The sequence below is a fragment of the Temnothorax curvispinosus genome, unplaced genomic scaffold (genome assembly GCF_003070985.1).
Source record: "Temnothorax curvispinosus isolate PA1 unplaced genomic scaffold, ASM307098v1 QBEX01002901.1, whole genome shotgun sequence".
Lineage (NCBI taxonomy): Eukaryota > Metazoa > Arthropoda > Insecta > Hymenoptera > Formicidae > Temnothorax > Temnothorax curvispinosus.
In genome coordinates, this window is record NW_020212681.1 from 516,817 (window position 1) to 529,005 (window position 12,189).

The 12,189-nt window shown below is 36.3% G+C and overlaps 1 protein-coding gene across 1 annotated transcript; it reads right to left on the reverse strand.

Annotated features, from left to right (window-relative positions):
* Positions 1-922: 922 nt before the first annotated feature.
* On the reverse strand, positions 923-7,239 carry LOC112452046 (facilitated trehalose transporter Tret1-like). The gene is made up of 4 exons (XM_025012052.1): positions 7,103-7,239; positions 4,478-4,647; positions 3,362-3,624; positions 923-2,857 (listed from the first exon to the last, which is right to left on the reverse strand). The coding sequence occupies exons 2-4, from the start codon at positions 4,554-4,556 to the stop codon at positions 1,799-1,801; spliced, it is 1,401 nt and encodes a 466-aa protein (XP_024867820.1). The 5' UTR covers positions 4,557-4,647; positions 7,103-7,239; the 3' UTR covers positions 923-1,798.
* Positions 7,240-12,189: the final 4,950 nt, after the last annotated feature.

The window sequence follows — 12,189 nt, forward strand, 5'->3', positions numbered from 1 at the left end:
TTCAATTTCACGTTTTACGAAAAATAGCAATAACTTCTTTTTATTTCGATTTTAGAAGCAGAAATTCAATATTTTAGAAAAATTCCAAAGCAACATATTTACAGTTTTAATTTTATTTAAATGATTAACTATTAATTAGACATTTAGAGGAAGAATCATAATTAATAGATATTTATTGAAATAATGCAATTTCTAATATTTTACATTTTCTTCCTCTCATTCTCGTTCTTTAAACAGCGTTAAGAATAATATTGCAACAGCATTGATATACTGATTCGAGAGCGGATGGCGGTTTTAAGAACAGGCTTTCTGAAATAAGAAAGCAAATGGAGTTGGCGGAAAGTATTAATGCGAGGTATGGAAGTAAGATAAGTGAGCCGTGGCGGCCGTTACGCGCCACGGCCGCCAGATATATCCGGGATCGCGAAACTAATTCCAGCCTCTAATGGTTCTGCCAATAGCAATTTCTATAAGACTGAATAGTGATTCTCAGATATTAAGAGAGAGCGAGAAACTTTCCTTCGACCCTTTCCACACGGAAGGGGATCCTGTTCCCGTGCAATTTCCGTCCGCTCTCTTTCCTCTCGTGCTCCCTGTTCCTGTTCCATTCTTCTATCCCTGACCGCCCTACGGTATAGAGACATTAAACACCTAATGGGCTCTTTTTTTCGTCACGCCGATAGCGAAAAGAACCGCAATGATTGATTTTCGTCCGAACTAACGGCGAAACTTTTTATCTCGAGCAGACGCCGCGAAGAACAATTCAATTTAAACCGAATGGAAACCCGCTCCGTCGTTTATAAAAGTCCATCTTCATTAATTGCCATAGATACCACTCGATTATTGATTAATTAAAAAGCACATATTTCCCGCGCGATGAGGATTATTTAATAATAAAAAAAGTTACAAATACGGGAGGGACTGATGGGGCAATCTAATTTATTACATTTTTAACTAGATTGGTTTAAAACATGTTTACATCGTATCGGTCATTCCTACTTCAATATCACTCACGTAAAATTTAATCGTCATCCACATAGTGATACGGATAAATCCGGCATTCAATCTTATCGCTCCCAATGCGTTGGCTTTTAATTTTTAATTTTTAATACTTCACCACATTTAGGTATGTCTTTTTTACAAATACTCGATTTCTGGCGATATTTTTTGACCTGACGATTTGTCAAAAATGTAACATGATACGAGAGACATTTTGTTGTAAAATTGGACTTTCTTTGAAATATGAAATATTATGATTTTAGACTAGTTTCGAACAATTACGCGATGTAAATGTATTTTGATTATTTCTTTTTCGGGCTATTCGATGTCGATCGTTTTTATATCTGCACATATATTATTTCTCTTGCAAGATATAAACGACCCGGGCAGTCATCGTGGCATCGGCGAATCGATACGGTGCAGTCTATACTTCCGGCGAGTCTCGAGCTTGCCGCATAAACTATCACTTCTATCATGGGCATCAACGTCACGGGCAATCTCAACGCGGTTGCCCAAAAATTCGTTCGCTCGTGCATCTTGAAAGATCATCTCCTTCGACTTTTCGCTCGTGATTTTCAATTTCCTCCTTCCTGTCGATCCTCCGTTAAGAGCGAACGTCGAAGAGCGGCCCGATAGAGATTTTCGGTGAGAGATTTCTTATGGTACGAAATTATCTTTCTTTAAGACGCACAATTTACGAGAGGCAATATGCTCTTTCGGTATCCAATAGAGGATCCCTCCTCCCGGTATGGCACCGGGGTCGAATCGGAAGCGCCGATTCTTCGTCCCTTCGATCGCTTCAATCGTTCAGCTCCTTTTGTATTTGCACAAAAGTCTTGCCTTTCGTCTCGGGCGAGAGGCGAAGAATCAGAACGGTGCATACCGTCACGATCACGAAGAATGCTAGGTAAGGCACCGAGTGGCCGTAGTTCCACGTGTCGACTACGAGAATGTAAGTCTTCGTCGCTATCACGCCGAAGCAGCCGCTGGTGGTAGCCAGGAGGCACGTGGCGAGAGCTTTGACCTCGGTGGCGAACATCTCCGACATCATGATCATCTGCATAGGGAGCAGACCGCAGTTGAAGGCGAACACCAGCAGCATCGCCGCGATTAGCAACGCCGTCGTGTACGCGGACACGTCCGCGTTCAGATAGTCCTTCGCGTAGAAGAAGACGCCGATCGCGAGATTCGACGCGGCGGCAATCAAGCCGGAGAAGAGTATCAGCGGTTTGCGACCCAGCTTGTCGACCAGGAAGATGGTGATGGTCGCGGAGACCACCTGCACCACGCCGATCATGATATTCGCCGTGTGATTGGAAATCATCTGGAGCTGAGCGGATTTGAAGAGGAGTTGACCGTACGCGATCAGCACGAAAAACCCGCCGACGTGATGGGTGATCGTGATGAGATTGATGATGATAAAAGCACGGCGACTGGCGCGCGCGGTTAACAACTTCCTTATACCGCCGGTCTTCCGCTGCTGCTTCTCGTCGGACATCGACTCGGCGATCACCTGCAATTCTTCCGAGACGTCCATCTTACCGCGCAGCTTTTCCATTGCCATCTCCGCCTTGTCCGTTTTGCCCGTCATGGCCAGGTAGTACGGCGACTCCGGCATGAAGCAGAAAGCGATCGTGAAGCCGGCGGACACGGCCAGCCAGATGGTCGCCGTTGTGGATATCGACAGGTACGGCGCGACGATGAACATCACGAGAATGCCGAGATTGAACATGATCGTGCTCGCGGCCCCTCCGGCGCCCCGCGTGCTCGGCGACGCAATTTCTCCTATGTACATCGTCAATACGCACATGAATTGGCCTAAGCATAGGCCGCCCATGAACCTGGCTACGTAGAGAACCTGTAGCAAAGGGAAATTGTATTATACTAACATACCGTTAGGTTCTGTTAATTTTTTTTTAATTGTAAGCGACAGGAAAAATTAACGGAGCCGACCGGGATTCGAACTCGGGGATCCTTCGTTCACACGTCTAGCACTTAGGCTGCTACCCCACGACTGCTCCACGACTACCCTACAACTACGCTAATTTCTCCGATCTCCCATCAATACCGGCCCTATGGCCCAAAATCTTCTACTATTTAATATTCCGTAAATTGGAAAAGAGAATATTACGATGTCAAAGAAATAAATTAAAAGAGAATATATTATGATATTACAAAAACGACGAAATTTTCATTAATAAATTACATTTAGACATAAAAAATATAATTGTACTTTTCTCTGTGATGTAAAATGAATCTCTGAATAGATTTTTTACACGCAGCATTAATTTACAATGAAGAAAAGAAATAGTTGTTAATGTTTCGCAAGACGATCTGCATTCGTGAAGATACTTTTGCTCACCCAGATATTCGTGGCGATCACGATCAAGCCCCAACAGATTACCGATGATATCCCGCTGAACAGAATAGCCTTTTTTCGACCTATCCTGTCGACTATGAGCTGGTTGATTATCGGCCCCAGGATGTGACCGACGGGGACCATGGACACCAGGGTGGAAACGTTGGAAACGGTAACCGAGATCGGCGAGTCCGATGCCATCAACTGTATAATGCTCGGCGAGTCCCAGCCTATGATCGCTCCGACGCATAAGCTCATAATTGAACCTAGATTTCGCATAATTGCACAACGTAATCGTGGCGTAATTCGGTCGCTCGAGCGAGGAGATCGGTGCCGACAACGGTAATAATCAGCGGAAACAATAGAGAATTACACAGTAAAAAATCGAGTGTACATAGTGGTCCATATGTTAAAATTTTCTTGTGTCACCAAGATTTAATTATTATTTCATTGTAAAATTAACATACAATAGCTAAGTTATTTTTTTTTTTTAACATTTTTATGTGTTACATTTATGTCAACGTGATAACTGAACTTTATATATATATATATATATATATATATATATATATATATATATAAAGTAATTGTGTTAAAAGAACTCAAAACAATATTTAATTTTTAAATAACATTGTATATATATATACAATGTTATTTAAAAATTAAATATTGTTTTGAGTTCTTTTAACATAATTACTTTAAAAAATCAACACGTCTTCAAATTATTTTAACACATAAACAAAAGTTAAACGTAAATTCTCAAATAATCATAAACTTTGACATACAAAATAATTAAATTTACTAAAATTAAATGTTTCTATTACACATAATTTAAGTAAAATCTGTAAAATAATTAATATCATGTGTTAATATAAAAAATGAATTGAAAAATAAAGTCAAAAGAACAAATATAAATGTAAAGTATAGTGTCAATTGATTAACATTTCTAATTTGTCAACAAGTAACACATGATGAATGAGTCATTTTAACTTAAAATTTAGAGTGGACTTTCTGCGACATGTAAAAAATGTTAAAATTACGTTTTATTTTTTACTGTGTATCGTCGAAGCGACGATAGTAAACGATTGTTTCGCACGAAAATTAAAAATCGACTCTTACAATTAAACATGATCAGATACTCCCACGTCCTCGAGCCCCTCGGCGTTATGTATTTTCTCTCCTTGGCGTCGGAGTCCATCTCGATGGAATTAAATCAAAATCCTCACAAAAACGAACGCCTCGCGCGATCCGGCGATCTCACAGCACTGGAGTAAAGCGCAACGAGAGCGCTATAAAACAGAAATGATTCTACATTCCTATGCGTGGAATTAACTTTCAACGAGATAACACAACAAGTACTGTGGTAAGTGTAAAGTGTATGATTTGTGGCAGCACAGATACAACGAGAGACATATCCAAGAATAGGTTATCAAGTGATTTCATATCTTTCAAATAGAGCATATGTTCAAATACATCACAATCTTGAGTTTTAAGAAATTATACTCAATGTTCATCCGTGATGTCCGTGCACGGAAAGAACGATTTTGCTGAAGTACCTATCTAAAAAATTAACTAGCAACAATCTGAAAACAATTTTGTTGGATCATCAAAATAATTATGTAGAACACTCAAACTTATTGCTAAAAATGTCAAAATTTTTTACAGCATACTTTAGAGACCTACTATAATTATTTTGATGATGCAACAAAATTATTTTCAGATCTATATTTAGCTAAATTTTTAAATATTTCAGCAAAACCGTCCTTTCCGTTCGCTTGTGGCATACTCGCTTACAATGTTCGCTTGTTATATATTTGATGATGTACGTGCATTCATATTTTAATAATATATGTTTTATATGCGTATGCATTCTAATTCTGCAAATATTTTATTATTATTACGTATTACACGACGCGTAAATTAATAAATAGAATTCTATTTTGATGCGAATTTCAGATTGTTTAAAGCGAGTTTTGTTTCACTGAAATTTGAGCAGCACGTGTCATTGATTTTTAAAATACGATAAAAAGTTGAGTGAAAAGGCCAGATTTGAGTGCTTGCCCGGATTTCTGTTAATTAAGCATTAATTAACAGAGTCAACTAACAAAGCCAATATCCGCACTCCGCAGTTCACGAAGCCGAGATAGAAAAAACAAAAGTCATGCGACATCGGGAAATCAATACAAACCGTGTAAAATATATGTATAAACGACAAACTATACATTTTTTACTACATTTCGGATACATTTGGAAAACCTATATCTGTAAAAAATACATTCTGCAAGAAATTAATATATTAATATATAAAATAATATTAAATTAGTATCTCTGCACAAATCACAGAAATAAAATATTCAATACTTCAAATATTCAATAGAGAGATATTTTTGTGATAAAAATAATTCAAGATTATTTTTATTTAATAAATATTACATAAAATAATTTTAAAATATTACTTTGTAATTGTTCTGCAATTAGTTTTAATTATGCCATTCGGACACTGCTCTATTCGAGATAAAGAAATTAATTTTTAATCTGCGGGGTTGAAAAATTATTTTAAAACTCGTGATAATCTTTACACTGTTGGAAAATTTGTGTTAAATATAACATAAATCACATGTCCCAAACGGTTTACTCAAACTTTTGTGTTAATTTAACATAATATGGATGTGTTAAATGGTAACATCGATACTATGTTAAAATATTTCAACAGAAAGGAAATGTAATTCTAATCGTAATTTGAGGTCAATTATGTGTACAATTAACCTAACTTTTATGTTGAAGTTAAGATTGTAAGATAAAATCAACACTCTTTTTCTGTAAATTTTAACACTAATAAATACATTCAAATTGTGTTACTTTAATATATTTTTTAAAATAGTTTAATAATTTTACATTTTAAATTTGTTAAGTTAAATTAACATAGCAGGCATATGTTAATTCTACACATGTATGTGTTGATTATTTTACACAAAAATTTTGACAAGGACCTTTTTTAACAAAACTAGAAACATTTTTCAACAGCGTAGATTCAAATCATGCGAGCTGGTCGATCTATTTGTTCAAGCTACATTGATGGACATTTCATAATGCAGAAATTATATATACGATAAACTTCTGCACACTCAATATGATCCTATATATATATTCATCTCCGTCAAGAATGAATAAAATAATTAACGACTTTGAAGAGACGAAACCATTTTAATGGAATAAACTTCTCCACGAATCGACAATAACGCGCAATAATTAAATTTTAGTTGCACAGGTGTTAATATATCATTCTCACTTTTGCCGGGCATATCAATTTCCACAATAAATACCCCCACGATAAATAGTTTTAATAATTAATTAAATCAGATTCGATTCTTCAAATTCGAACAGGAAATATCCACCACTGAATGACGTTAATTAATCAAGCGTCAGATCAACTTCCAGATATTGATACTATTATTCTTTCATATCGGATTCATTCACTTCTTCGTGTATATTGACAAAAATAGGAGCTTAAGATACATCCGCGGAATACCGGTCCAGATTGGAAATAATCCGGAAATGTACGGTTACATTTTTAAATACCGGAACATCCGAAGATTAAAAGTGATCGAAAACGGCGGAGATTTTGTAATTCCATTCGCATTTTTATTGCAATATGCACGACCGTGCCGCTATTGGCCCGTCGCGTCGCGCCGCGCCGTGTCGATTGTGACGAGCGATTACTCCCGGCAATGCAATTTTACATACTTCTCTGCAAATGCACCGCTTGCACTGATTCAACGTTTTCGTTAGAGGAAAAAACATCGATCTGATACCGTGCTGCCATTGTTTGCGCGGGCCGGTCTCTGTTTTAACGCGGACGCGCTGTTAGTAGAACAAATATTTTCGCGCGAGTTGTATCATGAAACTGATGCGCGCTGTTTGCGACATTGCGTTAACCGTGAGTTCTCTTCTTTTCTTCCTTTAATGACGTACATACTTCTGTTCATCGCCTGATAAGTGCGGAAGATTACACAAGTGGTTTAACAATCGCGAAACAGGTAATGAACTCGCACAGCTGTATCATAGACGGTACAGTTGCTCGTCTATATGTATCGGATCGACAACTGCATTATAGCAAAATTACCGGTTTGTAATTAATTTCACGTGTCTTAATAAATTATCCTTGGAATACTATCTTTGGAATACCTTTATATCGATACTGTGAAACGTATATATGTAGAGAAAGAAAGATTTATTTGTTTATTTCGTGATTCTACATCTACTCATTATGCTTTTAATTTTTTGCTCAACGTTGCTTAGATCACTCTAATAATTTTAATATCTCTTTCTCTCACTCTTATTTTAATCAAACTCGTTTTAGTATATTTTTGGAATGATTAAATAATTTAATTTAATAAGATTTTCATTTACTTACTACTAATGTCTTTCGAATTTTGTTTGTCAAAAATATATTTGTTAACAACAATTTTTAATACGTACACTTACGTTATACGTAGCACTCAGATAAAAATATCCAAATAGATCGAAATTTATTTTTCTGTATAAAAAATCTATTTTAATATTTTAATGGATTTTTCTCATTGCACTACCATTTTTGTTTGATTCATATTGATTCGTTTTTTTCTGTCCTTGGTTTATTAATTAGTCTTTCCCCACATATCTCCTTTTTTAATATTTTTCTCTTTCAATTTATTTTACACATGATATTTGGATTAATGTGATTCTTAAAAAAGCGTACAGAGAAAACGAAATATTCTGGTTACTGTAACATTTTTGACAATTTTTGACAATTCTGAAATTTAATTCTATAAATTTAATTTTATAAAATCACGAAAAATGAAAAAACAAAAGTAAAAAGTGTTAAGAACTATCGTGACAACAAATGTTGCGTATTTGTAGCTGCAGCAACAATATTGAAATTCGTAAATAAGACAAACGCTCTCACAATAAACAATTCGTTAATAATAAGGCAAAAAAGACCGGAACGCCGTTGTTATAGAGAGTACATATAATACATAAAAAAATTTTTAATACATATAAATTACTTACGTTTCGATCTATCTTTTAGATCCTCTTCAGTGCAAACAATTAATACAATGGATTATGTTCTTTGAAACAGTTATGAGAATCGCAAAAGTAGTAGGAGACGTATCCCATTAGCTGATGGTTGAGGTGCAAGGGTGCTTATCACGTGAGAGTATTGATATGTCGCGGGATCAACTGCTTCTTTTTTTTATAAAAACAAAAAGAGTTAGCTACTCCAGAAATTATGTGTGAAAATGATTTGTAACCACTTACCAAACAGTTGAGCTCGCAACAGTCATTGATGTTTGAATTAGTTGTGGAGTCGATGTTCTCCTCCTGACTTCAGCGCGTGGACTAAACACATCGCTTTTACAAGAGTGAAGGGTACCCAGCAATATCATGAAGAATAATAAATATCGTGAGAAGGTCAATAAATAAAACACGTTAAGAAATAAGAACAAGTCAATAAATAAAAGTAAATATAGATATAAAAATAAATAAACTAAACATGTCAGTTATGTGAAAGTCTTCCTACAATCGGTAAATAATCAGTATTTAAGTTCAATGTTTCTTCTTGATGATTGATACTATATTCTTTTGTCTTTTCATATTAGAACATTTCAGATGTGCGTTCCGCTCTTATTTGTCTTATTATTAACGAATTGAATATTGAAATTGTTAGTCGAACTTTGTTGATATAATTATCTCACTTGTAATAGTTGCACGTAACTATTAAGTAGTAATGAAATAATGAAATAACTATAATATATTGTTAGTTTCGATAGATTGTGACAATTAATATTCTCTTTCGGCTTAGACATTCTTTCAAAATGAGTCATTGTGCCATAATACATATTTTTTTATAATTTAATAATATATTTTTAATAAAACGTTTTTACATTCTTTTGTACACTATTCGTATTCTATCCTATTTATTATAAATGGTTAACAATAGGGACCCGGAACAAACTGGAAGTGAAACTGAAAAGGGTTTCCATAACTCTTTCTTTAGTTGAATCGAAACCGTAAATAGTAGTACCAAATTTTAAAAAGTTTATAACACCGAAATCTCTCATAATCAAACCAATAAAATTATTTTTAATTTATGGTTTTTCGGTTCTTACTCTATATATAATTCATTTATACGTTTATTACTTTAAGTATTCTATCTATTTACATTATTTCTGTTCTTTTGAAGAGAAAAAATATCCACGTTTTTTCGTCGACCAAGAATTCGAATACTTCAGTATTATTTTTTTCTCTGTCTTCTAATACAAACATATAAATTAATTTTTTCTACATTTTTTGTTATTCTATTAAATAATAGAATTTTTTCATTTTTATTTTTCTTCTTACATATATATACACATACACAGTTTATAACAGAATAAATGTAGAAAAAAAATCATTTTAAATTCCTCACCCTTCGCGCGCATAACTATGTAACCGAAAAATTCGTAATTTTCACGGTTTTTCTTTACTGGTCGAGAAACCGAAACTGAAACTGGAACAGTTTTATTTGATGTTTTATTAAACCATTACCATAACCGGAACTAAACTGAAATATTCTTTTGGTTCAGGTCTCTAGTTAACGTTACTATATCTCCTTAGGTAACTAATTCATTTTTCTTATCGCAACTTATTAATAGTAGTTGGCATGCTACTATTTCTCTTGAGTTTTTTAGTTGTTAGTGCTACTTTTTTCTCTAAATACGCGAATATGTAAGAGTAAGAAATCACAAACAAATACTATAATAATAAAAAAAACTACGATGTAGTGATTTAAAAATACTGTAGAAATTTTATCTACTTTCGTGAAAATGGACCATCTCGCGCTCAATGGGAGTTTTCAGTATCGATTGTTCTCTTACGCTGCATGACTCCGCGAAATTGTATCTATAGTAATGGCGTTACATTTGAAAGGAATCCGAGAAGGATAAACGCGCGTTGGGGGGGGGGGGTGCAGGGACGCCCCGAATCCCATCACTTTAGCGGGGATATTGCTACGTCGCGCGTCGTTCCCGAAACAACCTAGCGCGGAAATCGATTGGTCGGTCTTCCGGACGGCGAGACCGGTGAGACAGACTTCCGTACATTGATATTCAGCGGGGGTCCTCGTCTCTTCGAACCGTCAAGAAATTTTACCCGGGGCATTGCAACACGCGCGTCCCCCGTGGAATCGCTAAGTTTCCGCCACGTCGACAACGGCGGCGGTTCGGGTATCGAATAATTATACAAGTCGAGTAAGTAGCCCGGCGCCGTGACAAGCGTGACGAGCTTCGGAATTCGTTATCCGCCGTGGTTGCAATGAAATTTCTTCGAAGGGGTTTTTCTTATCCCGCGACGAGTATATCGATTCGTTCCTCCTCCTCCCCCCGTTGCTAATTGCACCCGTCGCGAAACGCCCGAGCTCGCGAAAAGGGGTCGAGAAACGCGGCGTTATATGATATTATATTTCGACTTTATTACACCGCTCGAATTTATTTCGGTGTTATTATTTCGAATTTATTTTGGTATTATTATTTGAACTGACCCCGATATCTGTTTCGGAAAGAGAGCTCATATTTTCTCTTCTAGTTGATAAATCTATAATCGATTATTAAAAAAAAAAAAAAAAAAGAAAAAAGAAATCGCACGTGCAATTTCGGCGATAGTAAAGCCGATCGAGTGGTCGATTTTTCTATTTCGCACGGCGAGATCCACATCTATAACACATATCTATACCGATATACGTTTCGGGGCAACAATCAAAGAGCAGAACGGGCTTTGCAGCGGGAATGGCTTGGATCGTTCTATTAAATATCCCTTGTCTATTGAATAAATCCATATGTGGGCACGATAGATATTTCTATTCGCCGATGAAAACAATTGTTGATATTCCGGTCCACTTGTGATATCTCCCCCTCCCTTCGCCGATCTGGCAAAACCGATGCATTCAGGTATTAAACTGAAATATCAAATCAACAGCAGAATAACCGTGTATCTCCATGCGATTTTATAAATCCGGGTCGACCTGCAGACACGTCCTCCTCCGCAAGAGAGGAAACTGTTGCGCAACAAACCCCGTACGACACGCGTGCAATAAAAGCCTCATTAGGTAATATGTATAGATGTTTATCGATCCTCTCACATGCGTAGCGTGTGTGTAAAACCCGATCGATATCAACCGTAATAACGGAAAATTATCGATAATATTTTCATCATTATTTGTCGAAAACGCGTTATTTAGCTTTGTATTTAAAATTTTCCGGACATTCCTGCCGATTTGTTCGCGTACGTCTATTCATCGAGCTGCGCGCGCTGCGGACTTATAGGTACGTATATTAATTACGTGGCGATGTGAAAGCAATTACCGGTAGAAATCAATCTGTCCGCGTTGCTTCGTCAATTTTCGCTAATCCGATTAATATATCGGCTTTGAAACTGCCGGGCATTCAACTGGTGTAAATTAAATTATTTATTGGGTATTATGTTCCTGAATGAGAATTTGAGCGTCTCGCCTAGCCTCGCTTAATGACAAAATCGTGTCCGTTACGCAACTCTTATGACGAATATCGCGATACGTCAATAACGGCGGCTGAAAAATATCGATGCGAACGCTCGATATTTATCTGCTATAAGATATTAATAAAGAAAATGTAAGGAAGGGGATGGGGGATAAGAGGTATGCGCGAAGAGGAAATCGACGAAAAGTTAATAGAATGTGAAACGTTCGCGAGTTGTAAGGAAATCTCGATTGGCACTTGAAGCTTCGACGGGCGAGGCGGGCTTGTGATATTAAATTAGAATATTCTCAACATGTATAC